Here is a 13,745-nt window from a genome sequence, read left to right as displayed (position 1 = left end):
CAGGAGCTCCCACGGCAATGCTGTAGCTAAAGGATGTGTGAAGAGGGGATGCTCAGGTAGGAGTAGGGAGGTTATTTTACTATATATCTGGACCTGGGCTGAGTGCCACTTAACTAGTGCCCCCACTTCCAGATAGATGCTGATAAATTGGAGAGGTCAGAAGGCCTGCGAGGATGGTGGAAGGATTTGCAAACCTGCCCTGTAGTGACAGACTCCAGGAGCTCAATTTGATTAGCAAAGAGACAGGGAAGGGGTGACTTGGTCAGTCTACAGGGACTTTGATAATGGGCTCTTCAGTCTAGCAGCCAGAGGGCTGGAAGTGAGACCAAGTCACGCTGGAAATCAGCAGGGAGGGTAAATTAACCACTGGGACAGCTTCCCCTGGGCTGTCACTGGCCTTTTCCCAGTGGAGCTGGGATGTTCTGCTCTCAATGGAGTAGGAATTAATCCAGGGAGGGCACGGGCCTGTTCTGCAGCTGGTTGGACTCAGAGGATCACAGGGGGCCCAGCTGCCCTTAGAACATGTAATAGAGGATTAGAGTAGCAGGGGCTGGGAGTCAGGACTCCTGGGTTCTCCCCAGCTGCCACACACGTGGCTCCTCGAAGCAGCTGTTTTTGTCACAAACTTACTTTAATAACTTTTAAAAGATCATTTTAAAAAAAAGTGTCACCCCTGAGACACAGACAGCTGAGCCCTGGGGGCCGCTGCTTGCCTCCTTCAGCTCAGGCCGTGTGGTACCGTCATTGAAGCCAAGGGCAGTGGCTGATGCTGCAGACCCTGGGTGGAGGGTTCATCACAGCCGGCTGGATTCATCTCCACTGCATGCACTCGGCCCAGCCCATCGTGGTGCCGCAGGCGGGGACAGGGAACCGTTCGTACCAAAGGAAAAGGTGCCCCCGGGTGGCCAGAGTACATCGCGTGGGAGCCAAGCGGCTGCCCCCCTGGCCGCTGCACGCAGGCCTGGGGCTGGTGCGAGTGACCAGCAGGTGGGGGCAGCTGGGCAGTGTAATGGTGCCCCCTGCTGCCTGGCAGGTTCCACTGGGCAACCGTTGAAGCATCTGCGTGCGGCAAGTCCAGGTGCGTGGTGGGGCTCCTGCTCACGGGCCCTGCCAGGCCGGCGGCAGGGGGCCGGGTTTTCTCACGTGCAAAGCTGCGTTGTCCAGAAATGGGCTGAGCGCAAGAGTGCTACAACCCTGACTCCTGCGAAGGCTGGAGCCCCTGCTGGAAAGGGGTCGGGGGGGGGGAGTTAGAGCAGGACTTAACCCCCAACTCTCCCCTCCCCTCCCCCCAAGCTGGTCACTGGTGGCCCTAAGGCCTCATGGTGAGTCAAAATGACAAATGGGGTCCTGGCTCTCAGCCCCACCCAGAGCTGGGCACAGACCCCAGGGGTCCTGGCTCCTAGATTTCCCCCTCCCTCCCCTCCCAGAGCTGGGCACAGACCCCAGGGGTCCTGGCTCCTAGAGCTCCCCCTCCCTCCCCTCCCAGAGCTGGGCACAGACCCCAGGGCTCCCAGCCCCTCTGTCTGGCTTTGACTTCCTTCTCAGCCCAGCTCTGCCTCCTTTCTCTTCTAAACCCCCCCCCCCCCAACACAAGGAGGAGGCAGTGAGCACTTGCGGGGTGGGGTTTGGCTGTGGGGGCCAGAGCAGGAGGGGAGGGTGGGGAAGGGCTGCAGGGCAGAAGGCTCCTGCGCTGTTGTGGGGCGCGGCCCAGCCCCCCCTTACCCGTGTGGTGGTCGAGCTGCTGAACTCCGAGTACTTGGCCAGTCCCTTGAGGCTGCCGCACCTCAGCCACCTGCGGTACTCGTCCCTCACCTGGCAGGAGAGAGGAGAGGGCTGGTCACCCCACAGCGCAGGGGAGCTCACAGGGGTGGGGCCTCAGCTGTAGGGAGACAAGGGCCCAGAACTGGCTGGGGGGGGGAGCTCTCAGCTACTGCAGCCCCTCGCAGCAGAGGGCACTAGGGGGAGCTCCCAGCGGGGGGGGGGGGGGGGCTGTGGGGTAGGGGTTGAGCACCAGCTGTGGAAGGAGCCCAGGGGTGGGGTGCTGGCTGTGGGGGTGCTGGGGGGGTGGCTGTGGGGCAGGGGTTGAGCACCAACTGTGGAAGGAGGCCAGGCGTGGGGTGACACTGTGGGGCAGGGAGTGAGGGCTGGCTGTGGGGTGGCCGTTAAGCACCGGCTGGGGGCAGTGGAGTGCTGGCTGTGGAAGGAGGCCAGGGGTGGGGTGACACTGTGGGGCAGGGGGTGAGCGCTGGCGGTGGGGTGGCCATTAAGCACCGGCTGTGGGGCGCTGCTGGGGGCAGTTGAGCGCTGGCTGTGGCAGTGCCCGGGGCGGGAGGGGGGCACTGTGGGGCTGAGGCTGAGCGCCGGCTAGGGGGAGACTGGCCTGTTGCTTGAGCAGACAGTGCAGCAGGAAGATGAAGAGCCCCTGCAGGCTGTTGAGGATGGTGAAGATGTAGGAGACGACCAGGCTGCGCTGGTTGAACTGGAACATGCCGAAGATCCAGGTGGTGCCCAGGATGCAGAGCTGGGCAATGGCCGTGATAGTGAGCACCCTGCGGGGGAGGGAGGGGGGGGACACCAGTCACATGGCCCCGCCCCTCAGTCACAGCTCACCTCCCCTCCCCCCCTCGGGGCCCCACCTCCTAGGGCCCCACCTGTGTGGCATGTGACTGACATCTCCCACACACAGCCCCCATGTCCCCAGCTCCGCCCCCCCAGCCAGTAGGGGGTGGGGGAAAATGTTACTCATCTGTGGCCCCCTCCCCCAGGATACCCCCTACCCCCCCACACATGGGGGGGGATAACATCCTGCTAATTATATCCCCCTCCCGCAAGTGGGGTCAGCAGGGCACTGCCAGGGTCTCTGCTGCCCTGGGGGCCGCGCCTGCCTGTCCGCTACCTGAGCTTCTTCAGCTGGCTCATGTCAGGGTTGATGTCCACGAATTTCAGGGACAGCTTCCAGACGGTGACCACGAAGATCACGGCGTTGACCTGTCGGGGGCAGGGGGGAGGCTGGTTGGGAGAGCGGCAAGTGTGTCCCAAGGGTTGGGACTATGGGATTTACCAGCTGTGCGGCCCATGGGGCAGCCCCTTGCCTGGGCCCGGGGCGCCCCAAGCCCTGTAGTGACCCAGCTCTGCCTCTGGGGTGGGCTGGGGGACAACCAGCGAGGGGCCCAGCTGCCCCAGGAAAGAAGCGAGGGACAGCTGACAGCCAGGCCCTCCGGGGCCAGCTTGGGGACCAGCGCTGGCATGGGGCTGGGCTGGGGAAGGGGGGTTTACCATGATGATGATGCAGATGGGTGCCAGGAAGCTCCAAATGAAGTAGTTGTCCAGCGAGAGCCAGCAGCTGTGTTGGGGAGGGACAGATATGGGGGTTAGTCACTCACCTGCCAGCAGGGGGCACTGTGGGGTGGGGGTCTCCCCCAGCACTGGCAGAGTGGGGTATGGAGACATGCCAGCCCACCCCCCCTTGGTGCCTGGGCGCTTCCTTGCGTTGTACAAGTGTCCCGGGCTGGGGCCCTGGCCCAAGTGGCAGGCGGGTGCCCCCTCCCTCACCCTGGCCTCACCCACCCCAGGGGGGCCCACCCCTCCTCTCCCCTGGTGGGCCCAGATGGCCACGGCCCACCCGGCTGCGCCGCTCCTCTCCCCGTGGGCTGCCCTGTCCCCCGCGAGCAGGGGGCCTGCCCCCCCCCCAGCCCGGTGACTCACTGGCGTGCCGTGCCGTAGCCCTTGTGGTAGGTGGCGGCCGAGAGGCCCACGACGAGGGCCGGCACGCCGTAGCCCAGCAGGAACGTGTAATGGCGCCAGAGGCCGCGGGGGGTGAAGACCTGAACCACCAGCAAGTAGAGCTCGGCGCCCTCCAGGCACATCCAGCAGAAGGCGGCCAGGAGGAAGTAATGCAGGAGCCCGGCCACCACGCCGCACACCACCTGTAGCCAAGGGGGTGTGGGCAGGTCAGGGCTGGGCTCCCGGCTACTCCAGCCCCAGCCCAGCGGGGGGCGCTGTGGGGAGCGGGGCAGGAGCACTGGCTGTGGGGGGAGCTCCCGGCTACTTCAGCCCCAGATGCTGGCGGGGCACTGTGGGAAGCAAGGCAGGACTGCTGGCTGTGGGGGTAGCTCCTGGCTTCTCCCGCCCCAACCTGTGCCAGCAGGGGGCGCTGTGGGGGAGTGGGGTCCAAGGCTGGCTGGGGGACAGCAAGGGGCACTGTGGGGAGCGGAGCCCCAGGCTGGCTCGGGGGCAGCAGGGGGCAGAGCTGCCAGCAAGGGGGCGCTGTGGGGAGTGGGGCCCGAGGTTGGCTGTGGGAGGAGCTGCCAGCAGGGGGCGCTGTGGGGAGCAGGGCCCCAGGCTGGCTGGGGAAGGAGCTGCCAGCAAGGGGGCGCTGTGGGGAGTGGGGCCCGAGGTTGGCTCAGGGGCCGCAGGGGGCGCTGTGGGGAGCGGGGCCCCACGCTTGCTGTGGGAGGAGCTGCCAGCAGGGGGCGCTGTGGCAAGCGGGGCCCCAGGCTGGCTCGGGGGCCGCAGGGGGCGCAGTGGGGAGCGGGGCCCCAGGCTGGCTGTGGGAGGAGCTGCCAGCAGGGGGCGCTGTGGGGAGCAGGGCCTGAGGCTGGCTCGGGGGGCGCAGTGGGGAGCGGGGCCTGAGGCTGGCTCGGGGGCCGCAGTGGGGAGCGGGGCCCCAGGCTGGCTGGGGGAGGAACTGCTAGCAGGGGGCGCAGTGGGGAGCGGGGCCTGAGGCTGGCTCGGGGGGCGCAGTGGGGAGCGGGGCCTGAGGCTGGCTCGGGGGGCGCTGTGGGGAGCGGGGCCTGAGGCTGGCTCGGGGGCCGCAGTGGGGAGCGGGGCCTGAGGCTGGCTCGGGGGCGCAGTGGGGAGCGGGGCCTGAGGCTGGCTCGGGGGCTGCAGGGGGCGCTGTGGGGAGCGGGGCCTGAGGCTGGCTCGGGGGCCGCAGTGGGGAGCGGGGCCCCAGGCTGGCTGGGGGAGGAGCTGCCAGCAGGGGGCGCTGTGGGGAGCGGGGCCTGAGGCTGGCTCAGGGGGCGCAGTGGGGAGCGGGGCCCCAGGCTGGCGGGGGGGCCGGGTACCCGGTTGCCGGTGCTGGAGGAGCCGGTGAGGAAGACGGCGTAGGCGATGAAGAGCGCCAGGCAGAGGTGCAGGTGGATGGTGGTGCGGGGGCCCTTGAGGGCGCGGCAGAAGAGGAAGGTGATGATGGAGAGCAGCAGGCATAGCAGCGAGATCACCAGCCCCACCTTGGTGATGATGTCCAGGGTCCAGTCCTGTGCCGGGGGGGGGGGGGGGGTTAGTCCGGGTTCCCGTGTCCCCCCCCCCCCCCCAAGGCCGGGCTTCAGGGTACACCTGGGCTAGCCGGTCGGCCTCGCTCTGGGCCAGGGCTGGGAGAGCCCCCTAGTGGCGACACCGGGCAGCCCGCGGGAACCACACTGGCTGGCTGGGTCCAGCAGCCCAGATGGAGTCGATACTGCCCAGCCTGCCCCTCCCCAGGCTGACCCACAGCCCCAGAGCCATGGGGGCTCTAAGGTCACCACCAACCAAGGGGGAATCCCTGGCACCGATCCCTGCACGACGGGGGTGCCAGAAAGTGCGAGGGGCTGGGGCTGTTCCCCTGTAGCAGAGAGCAGAGCGCCCCCACCTGGGGGGTGGAAGCCCCTGCCCAGGGGGGAGCTGCTTTTAGACCAGACGGATGCGCTTGTGGCAAGGGTGCTGCAGCTCAGGACTCCTGGGTTCTATTCCAGCACTGGGAGGCGAGCAGGGTCTAGGGGTTAGAGCAGGGGGGCTGGGGGGTGCTGCGAATTACACCTGATAGGACACGCACACCAGTGCTGCGAATTACACCTGATAGGACACGCACACCAATGCTACGAATTACACCTGATAGGACACGCACACCAGTGCTGCGAATTACACCTGATAGGACACGCACAGTTCGAATCTAGGCTGAGGCACAGAAACAAAGCCCACAACTGCAGAGTTCCCAAAAGACACTAAGTTTATTACGCTCGAGCGTGGTGCCCCCCTGCTAGCCAGGAGGGGACCCTGAATACAGATTATACAAAGGTTTATATACTTTTTAGCAAAGCATGTTGCCCTCGTGCATCGGAAACCTTAGCCAATAAACAAACCCTTGTCTTATCTATCACCTATCCCTGCTTGGTGCATTCCTCGGGCTATACCAGTATGTTAATTACACAGCATGGTCCTAAAGCCATGCATCAGTAACTTTTATTATTAGGATGGGAGGCCTCACATCAAGGCCAAGAGACAGGGAGTTAGAGACTAACAAAAACCAGATACTGGGAGTCAAGGCAGGCTGGAGACAAGGAGGAGGATTTTCACAGGGATTCAGTATCTAAGGATCACTCCTCCTGGTGTATGATGTGCTGGCATTTAAACAATGGTGGGCCCCAAACCAAAATGGAGTCACATGTGCTAACTTTTCCTTAACGGGGGGGGGGTCCGTTCCCAGCTCTGATGTCACCTCCCTGTGCCTTCTTGAGTGAGGCATTTAACCCCTCCCTGCCTCTGTGCGATGGGGATGGGGACCGCTCTGTCCTGCAATGCAATGGGGTGAGCCGGCCAGGCTGGGGGGCACGTCGGTCGCCGCTATCTGGGCAGTCTCCCTGAGCCCGTGGCTGCTTGTGCCCCTGATCGGATCCAGGGCCTGGCCTGCCGGTGCGGAACGGGTTTACTCAGGCGGGGAATCTGGAGTGACTCCTGCTCCGCCGGGGAGGATTGAGGGGAAGAGCAGAACCAGCCCAGCCCTGAGGCCCCAGCGAGGGCCACGCTTACCTCCAGCTCGTAGAAGGCCATGAGCACGGCGAAGCTGGTCAGGTGGCTGCATTCGCAGCAGGTGGTGGTGGCATTCAAATTCTGCAGCTTGCAGCCGTGGGTGTCCCAGCGCCTGGTGCTGGTCTCCCAGTAGGCACAGAAGAGGCGCAGGTCGGCCTTCTTCTCCTGGGGACAGAGAGACACTTGGTGCAAGGGGGGGGGGGGGAGAACTCCCCAGGCCCCAAGAGGGCAGGTCGAGGGGGCACGAAGGGCTGGGGGCACAGAGCCTCAGTTTGTCCCTGGGTGGGAGGTGGATTCGCTTGCTGCCCAGGGTGGGGGTGTTACTAGATGGGCCCAGCTCTGCCCCCCCCGGCGCCCCAGGCTCCCTCCCCCCATGCGCAGCCCGGGGGCTCACCGGCACCGGGTGGCTGAAGCGGAGGCTGACGGAGAGGTTGCGTGCCTGGGTGTCCATGTTACCGACGAAGACCGACACCACTGGAGACAGCACCCGGTAGCTGGGCCGCCCCCGTTCCTGCGCCCACTTCCCCGTCTGGCCGATCTTGTCCCACTCGGGCACCTCCACCCGCGTAGCACCGTCCAGGATGGGGCTCATCCCCTGGTAGGTCAGCAGCCCGGCCGGGGTGAAGCCTGCGAGAGCCAGAGATGGATGAAAAGGGCAGGAGGGGCCTGGGGGCAGCCTGGCACCAGGGGGCGCTGTGCTGCCGGGGGTGCTACCCCCATGCCCTGGCTGTGCCCCGTCCCCTTACACACCCCAGCCTGGCACCAGGGGGCGCTGTGCTGCTGCTCCCAATGCCCTGGCCGTGCCCATCGCTGTACACACCCCAGCACAGGGGATGACCACATACCTTCATTTTCCTGCCCTGGGGCTCCGGCCCACTTTAATTCCATCTGCGTCTTGCTCTGCTGCAGCGTCACGGTCTCCTGGCTCTGGGCCCCAGCCTTCCTGACCGCCAGCCCCAGCTCTGCAACCACAGCGCCAGCCAGGGCTCACAACAGAGAACATGGACAGGAAGCCTGTAGCTAGGCAAGGTGCTTTCCTGGCTGTGGGGGGAGCTCCCGGCTACTCCAGTCCCAGCCTCTCCCAGCAGGGAGTGCTGTGGGGAGCACTGGCTGGGGGCGGGGGAGCTCCCATCTCCCAGTAGGGGGCACTGTGGGGAGTGGGGCGGGAGCACTGGCTGTGTGGGGGAGCTCCCGACTCCCAGCAGGGGGCACTGTGGGGAGTGGGGCGGGAGCACTGGCTGTGTGGGGGAGCTCCCGACTCCCAGCAGGGGGCACTGTGGGGAGTGGGGCGGGAGCACTGGCTGTGTGGGGGAGCTCCCGACTCCCAGCAGGGGGTACTGTGGGGAGTGGGGCGGGAGCACTGGCTATGGGGGGGAGCTCCCGACTCCCAGCAGGGGGCATGGTGGGGCGTGGGGTGGGAGCACTGGCTGCGGGTGATGAAAGCCCAACGGGGGCCACGTGGCCAGGTGCTGACCTGTGCCATTGGTGGACGTGATGCTGATCATGCTCTCAGGCAGGGTCAGGGCCAGCAATCTCAGCAGCTTCTCCACTATGGCCATCAGCTCCGTTGCAGCCTGGTGTCTCCACTCCATGCTCTCGCTCTGCTGCCCAACCACATTTATCCCCTTCTCCAGAATGTCCAAGAAGCCCTGGCCAAGCAAACGTAGGGGGCGTTGGTGTCACAGTGCCTGAGCCCCCCACCCCCAGATTGCTAGTCCTCCACTGCCTTCCCACAATCCCCCTGAAAGGAAAGACAAGTTCTCCTGCAATTGACATTGCTGCCTGGGAGGTCAGACTAGATGATCACAATGGTCCCGTCTAGCCTAGGAACCGAGGAGAGCCAGTTTCTTGGGCACAGAGCCCCCTGGAGAGGCAGGCATGGGAATTTCTGGGCAGTGCTGCTGTTTATCTCCTGTTCCAGATGCTGCATTCCTATCTATCGCCCTTAGATTAGATCCGAGTAGGAGCAGCGATTCCTCCCCCTAATGGGAACAAACCCAGCAAGGCCCCGAAGTTTGGCTTGGCACCTTCAGCTGCCTCTTCACAGGCTCAGCGCTCTGAACCTTCATCTGCTTCAGCTCCTCCAGTGCCGCCCTGCAGAGGCTTCCTGCCTGGGCCTGGAAGCTCCCCAGGAGGTTCTGCAAAACAAGCCCCAGGCCTGGCTCAGGAAACGAGATCACAGAATCGCAGCCCACCCCGTCCTGAGAGGATCCCTCGGCTCAGAAGCCAGGCGCCAGAGGGAGCGTGGGCAATGCCCCATCTGGCCCCAAAGGGGTGCCCAGTGTTTGCAAAGGATGGCAGGGGAAGGCGGTTGCAAGCTAAAGCGTGTTGCAGCAGCCTGATGTTGCTGATCCTGGAGGGTGAGAATCACCCTGGGGGCAAGGCCTAGGCCTTGGCTGGACTGCAGGGGCTCCCAAGGACTGGCCACTGGCTCTTTGTCCAGGGGTGAGTTTGGCCCCAGACTCCTCGTTGGGCGAGATCAGTGAAAAGTAACGTGGCACGTAAAGGGGAATTGGGGTCTATTCCCCACCCCCCCTGGGGTCTGTGCCCCACTCACCTTGGCTTCTGCAGAGTTGTTATCATCCAGCAGCGTTGGGCAGGTGAGCTCTGGAAAGGGAGGAGGAGTGAGGGATGGGCCGGGGGAAATGTGAGGTCTGGCTGGGTAGGTGCATGCATCAGAGCCAGGCACAGAGAGCAGCACTCATTCCCTCCAGCAGGGGGTGGCAGGGACACAGCCCATGTCAGTGATATGGGTGTAATAGATCCCCTCCCAGCAGGGGGAGCAGTGACCCTCCCCCCCACACACACTCAGCCCCACACATGTGCGCAGCCCCTTCTCCCCATCCTCTGCCCCCAAGCCGACCTCTGTGAAAGGGACCCTCCCCCCCCGCCCCGCCCTAGGGGGACTGAACCGCAGTGGGGTGGGGTGAGGGCTATGGAATCAGCCCAGCCTTATCTCCCCGCAACCATCTCCCCGCAGCCGTGCGTGGTTTTGGTGTGTGTTGGGGGTGGCGGGGGAGAATCCAGCAGGGAGCCCTGGGCTGGCCCCACAGTGGCCTCTATCTATTCTATCTGCTACCCAAGATCCATAAACCTGGAAATCTTGGACGCCCCATCATCTCAGGCATTGGCACCCTGACAGCAGGATTGTCTGGCTATGTAGACTCCCTCCTCAGGCTACCAGCACTCCCAGCTATCTTCGAGACACCACTGACTTCCTGAGGAAACTACAATCCATTGGTGATCTTCCAGAAAACACCATCCTAGCCACTATGGACACAGAAGCCCTCTTCACCAACTTTCCACACAAAGATGGACTGCAAGCCGTCAGGAACAGTATCCCCGATAATGTCACGGCAAACCTGGTGGCTGAACTTTGTGACTTTGTCCTCACCCAAAACTATTTCACATTTGGGGACAACGTATACCTTCAAGTCACTGCTATGGGTACCCGCATGGCCCCACAGTATGCCAACATTTGTATGGCTGACTTAGAACAACAGTTCCTCAGCGCTTGTCCCCTAACGCCCCTACTCTACTTGCACTACATTGATGACATCTTCATCATCTGGACCCACGGAAAAGAAGCCCTTGAGGAATTCCACCATGATTTCAACAATTTCCATCTCACCATCAACCTCAGCCTGAACCAGTCCACACAAGAAATCCACTTCCTGGACACTATGGTGCTAATAAGAGATGGCCACATAAACACCACCCTATACTGGAAACCTACTGACAGCTATGCTTATCTACATGCCTCCAGACCACATCACACGATCCATTGTCTACAGCCAAGCTCTAAGATAGCATTTGCTCCAATCCCTCAGACAGAGACAAACACCTACAAGATCTCTATCAAGCATTCTTAAAACTACAATACCCACCTGCTGAAGTGAAGAAACAGAATGACAGAGCCAGAAGATTACCCAGAAGTCACCTACTCCAGGAGAGGCTCAACAAAGAAAGTAAGTCACCTACCGCCCCCCACTAAAACCTCTCCAACGCATCATCAGGGATCTACAACCTATCCTGAAGGACGATCCATCACTCTCACAGATCTTGGGAGACAGCCCTGTCCTTGCTTACAGACAGCCCCCCAACCTGAAGCAAATACTCACCAGCAACCACACACCACACAACAAAAACACTAACCCAGGAACCTATCCTGGCAACAAAGCCCGTTGCCAACTTTGTCCACATATCTATTCAAGGGACACCATCATAGGACCTAATCACATCAGCCACATCATAAGAGGGGTCATTCACCTGCACATCTATCAATGTGATATATGCCATCATGTGCCAGCAATGCCCCTCTGCCATGTACATTGGCCAAACCGGACAATCTCTATGCAAAAGAATAAATGGACACAAATCAGACATCAAGAATTATAACATTAAAAACCAGTCAGAGAACACTTCAACCTCCCTGGTCACTCAATTTCAGACCTAAAAGTCGCAATTCTCCAACAAAAAAACTTCAAAAACAGACTCCAATGAGAGACTGCAGAACTGGAATTAATTTGCAAACTATTTACCATTAACTTAGGCTTGAATAAAGATTGGGAGTGGATGCGTCATTACACAAAGTAAAAACTATTTCCCCATGAAGAAAAGGAGGACTTGTGGCACCTTAGAGACTAACCAATTTATTTGAGCATGAGCTTTCGTGAGCTACAGCTCACTTCATCGGATGCATACCGTGGAAACTGCAGCAGACTTTATATACACACAGAGAATATGAAACAATACCTCCTCCCACCCCACTGTCCTGCTGGTAATAGCTTATCTAAAGTGATCATCAGGTTGGGCCATTTCCAGCACAAATCCAGGTTTTCTCACCCTCCACCCCCCCACACAAATTCACTCTCCTGCTGGTGATAGCCCATCCAAAGTGACAACTCTTTACACAATGTGCATGATAATCAAGTTGGGCTATTTCCTGCACAAATCCAGGTTTTCTCACATCACCCCCATACACACACAAACTCACTCTCCTGCTGGTAATAGCTCATCCAAACTGACCACTCTCCAAGTTTAAATCCAAGCTGCAGTTTCCACGGTATGCATCCGATGAAGTGAGCTGTAGCTCACGAAAGCTCATGCTCAAATAAATTGGTTAGTCTCTAAGGTGCCACAAAGTACTCCTTTTCTTTTTGCGAATACAGACTAACACGGCTGTTACTCTGAAACCTATTTCCCCATGCTAATTCTTTCCCGCAACTGTTACTCACACCTTCTTGTCAACTGTTTGAAATGGGCCATCTGATTATCACTACAAAAGTTTTTTTCCTCCTGCTGATAATAGCTCATCTTAATTGATTGGTCTCGTTACAGTGTGTATGGTAACACCCATTGTTTCATGTTCTCTCTGTATATATATCTTCCTACTGTATTTTCTATGGCATGCATCTGATGAAGTGGGTTTTAGCCCACGAAAGCTTATGCCCAAATAAATTTGTTAGTCTCTAAGGTGTCACAAGTCCTCTTTGTTTTTTTTGCTGATACAGACTAACATGGCTGCCACTCTGAAACCAGTGGCCTCTAGTGGCCACTAGGCACAGACTATGCCCCCTACTGCCATCTTCCCAGGGCAGAGAATCCAGCCAGGCAGCAGGAATGCAGGCACCGCTGGGGAGGAGAGACGCCCGGCCCCTGGCAGCCCTGCTCACCCCCTCCCCGGCCTGGCCCCTGCTCTGCTCCCAGAGCCAGACATGGGCACGCTGGTGGCTGTGGCTCTAAGGCAACCAGAAAGACCCCAGTGGACAAACAGGCTGGGCTGGGGGGAGGTGAGGGCCTGGAGGCTGAGCCCTCCCCTGCTAGGGCTGAGACCCAGAGGGACCCCGTCCGTGGGGGGCAGCGGGGCTGGTGCACCATCCCAGACCAGTTCCCAGCTCGCTGCCCCCTTGGACAAGACCTCTGCCTGTGTAACCCCAGGCCCTGCCCAGCTCCCCCAGTTGCCCCCTCCATGTCCCCAGCGGCAGGACCCACCTTGGCACAGGGTCGTGTTCCTGTTGGAGGGGACGTAGCCGGCCCGGCACTCACACCGGTAGCTCCCTATAGCGTTGATACACGTGGCGTTGGGGCCGCAGATATCTGGGATCGTGCGGCACTCGTCGATGTCTGAGAGGGGAAAGCGGGGGGGGTGTCACACACAGCACGGCTGGGGGCGAATGACCACGGAGGCACCCCCCCACCAATTGCAGGGGGCGTGGTCTGTCGGTCAGTCTGTCTGCTCCATCTAACCCCCCCCCTTCTATTCTCCTTTCTTCCCTGCTATTTGCAGGGCCCCAATCCCTGCGGCGCAACCCCTCCCTCACCTCCAGACCGGGGGGTCCAACCTTTGCCAGACCAGGACCCTGCAATCTCCTCCCTGCACCAGCCCTGAGAGAGCGGGGTTAAGGCGGGGGGGCCGATCAGCCAGTTAAGCTGCAAAGGGGAAGCGACTTAGGCTGCGTGCAGGGCGCTAGCTAGAAAGAAGCTCGCCTGGGAGGGGGGCTTCTATAGAGCCCGAGGGCTGGGCCCAGTGGTGGGGGCCTGAGGCAAGGGGGGCTAGGAAGCCCCGAGGAGGGCTAGGAGCCCCGGTGAAAGGGTTTCGCTGGCAGGCATAGGAGAGAGGGGTCTGATTTTGAAAGGCTCCCCCAGCACGGGGATCACAGCGTGACCTGGCCGGACGGCCGAGACACGGGGCAGCCGCGACTCCAAGAGAAGAAAGGGGGAGCTGAACTGCAGCTAGTTGCCAGAAGCGGGAGCCACGCTCAGCGTTACAGACCCCAGCCCAATGGCTCCCCTCCCGGTTTGGGATATACCCAGCACCGCCCCTCCCATGGAGCACTAGGAGAAGGGTGGGTGGGCTGCGCTCAGGGGCGTGCAGGGGAATTGGGTGGTGTCCCTTTTATCTAGTTTCTTTGCTCTCTGGTGGTGCTCACAGGGGTCTATGGCAGAAGCCCACAGAC

General features: G+C 61.3%; 1 protein-coding gene across 5 annotated transcripts in view; it reads right to left on the bottom strand.

Annotated features, from left to right (window-relative positions):
- Window positions 1-626: 626 nt before the first annotated feature.
- Window positions 627-13,745, bottom strand: part of ADGRE5 (adhesion G protein-coupled receptor E5) — a 47,465-nt gene continuing 34,346 nt past the window's right edge. For 4 of the 5 annotated variants that reach the window (XM_084610830.1, XM_084610829.1, XM_084610827.1 and 1 more), the window contains 14 exons: window positions 12,781-12,912; window positions 9,344-9,393; window positions 8,814-8,924; window positions 8,261-8,435; window positions 7,632-7,748; window positions 7,181-7,413; window positions 6,787-6,951; window positions 5,067-5,258; window positions 3,706-3,926; window positions 3,277-3,343; window positions 2,897-2,988; window positions 2,381-2,549; window positions 1,723-1,812; window positions 627-1,222 (listed from right to left, as the gene is read on the bottom strand). In XM_084610830.1, the coding sequence (XP_084466956.1) occupies window positions 1,187-1,222; window positions 1,723-1,812; window positions 2,381-2,549; window positions 2,897-2,988; window positions 3,277-3,343; window positions 3,706-3,926; window positions 5,067-5,258; window positions 6,787-6,951; window positions 7,181-7,413; window positions 7,632-7,748; window positions 8,261-8,435; window positions 8,814-8,924; window positions 9,344-9,393; window positions 12,781-12,912 (1,850 nt within the window). In that variant the 3' untranslated portion in view covers window positions 627-1,186. The remainder of the gene's footprint in view (window positions 1,223-1,722; window positions 1,813-2,380; window positions 2,550-2,896; window positions 2,989-3,276; window positions 3,344-3,705; window positions 3,927-5,066; window positions 5,259-6,786; window positions 6,952-7,180; window positions 7,414-7,631; window positions 7,749-8,260; window positions 8,436-8,813; window positions 8,925-9,343; window positions 9,394-12,780; window positions 12,913-13,745) is intronic. The other variant, XM_084610828.1, reaches the window with a different exon arrangement.

This window comes from Lepidochelys olivacea, assembly GCF_965140295.1.
Source record: "Lepidochelys olivacea isolate rLepOli2 genome assembly, chromosome: 20".
Lineage (NCBI taxonomy): Eukaryota > Metazoa > Chordata > Testudines > Cheloniidae > Lepidochelys > Lepidochelys olivacea.
Note: the sequence above shows the minus strand (reverse complement) of the source record. Positions and strands in the feature narration are given on the sequence as shown.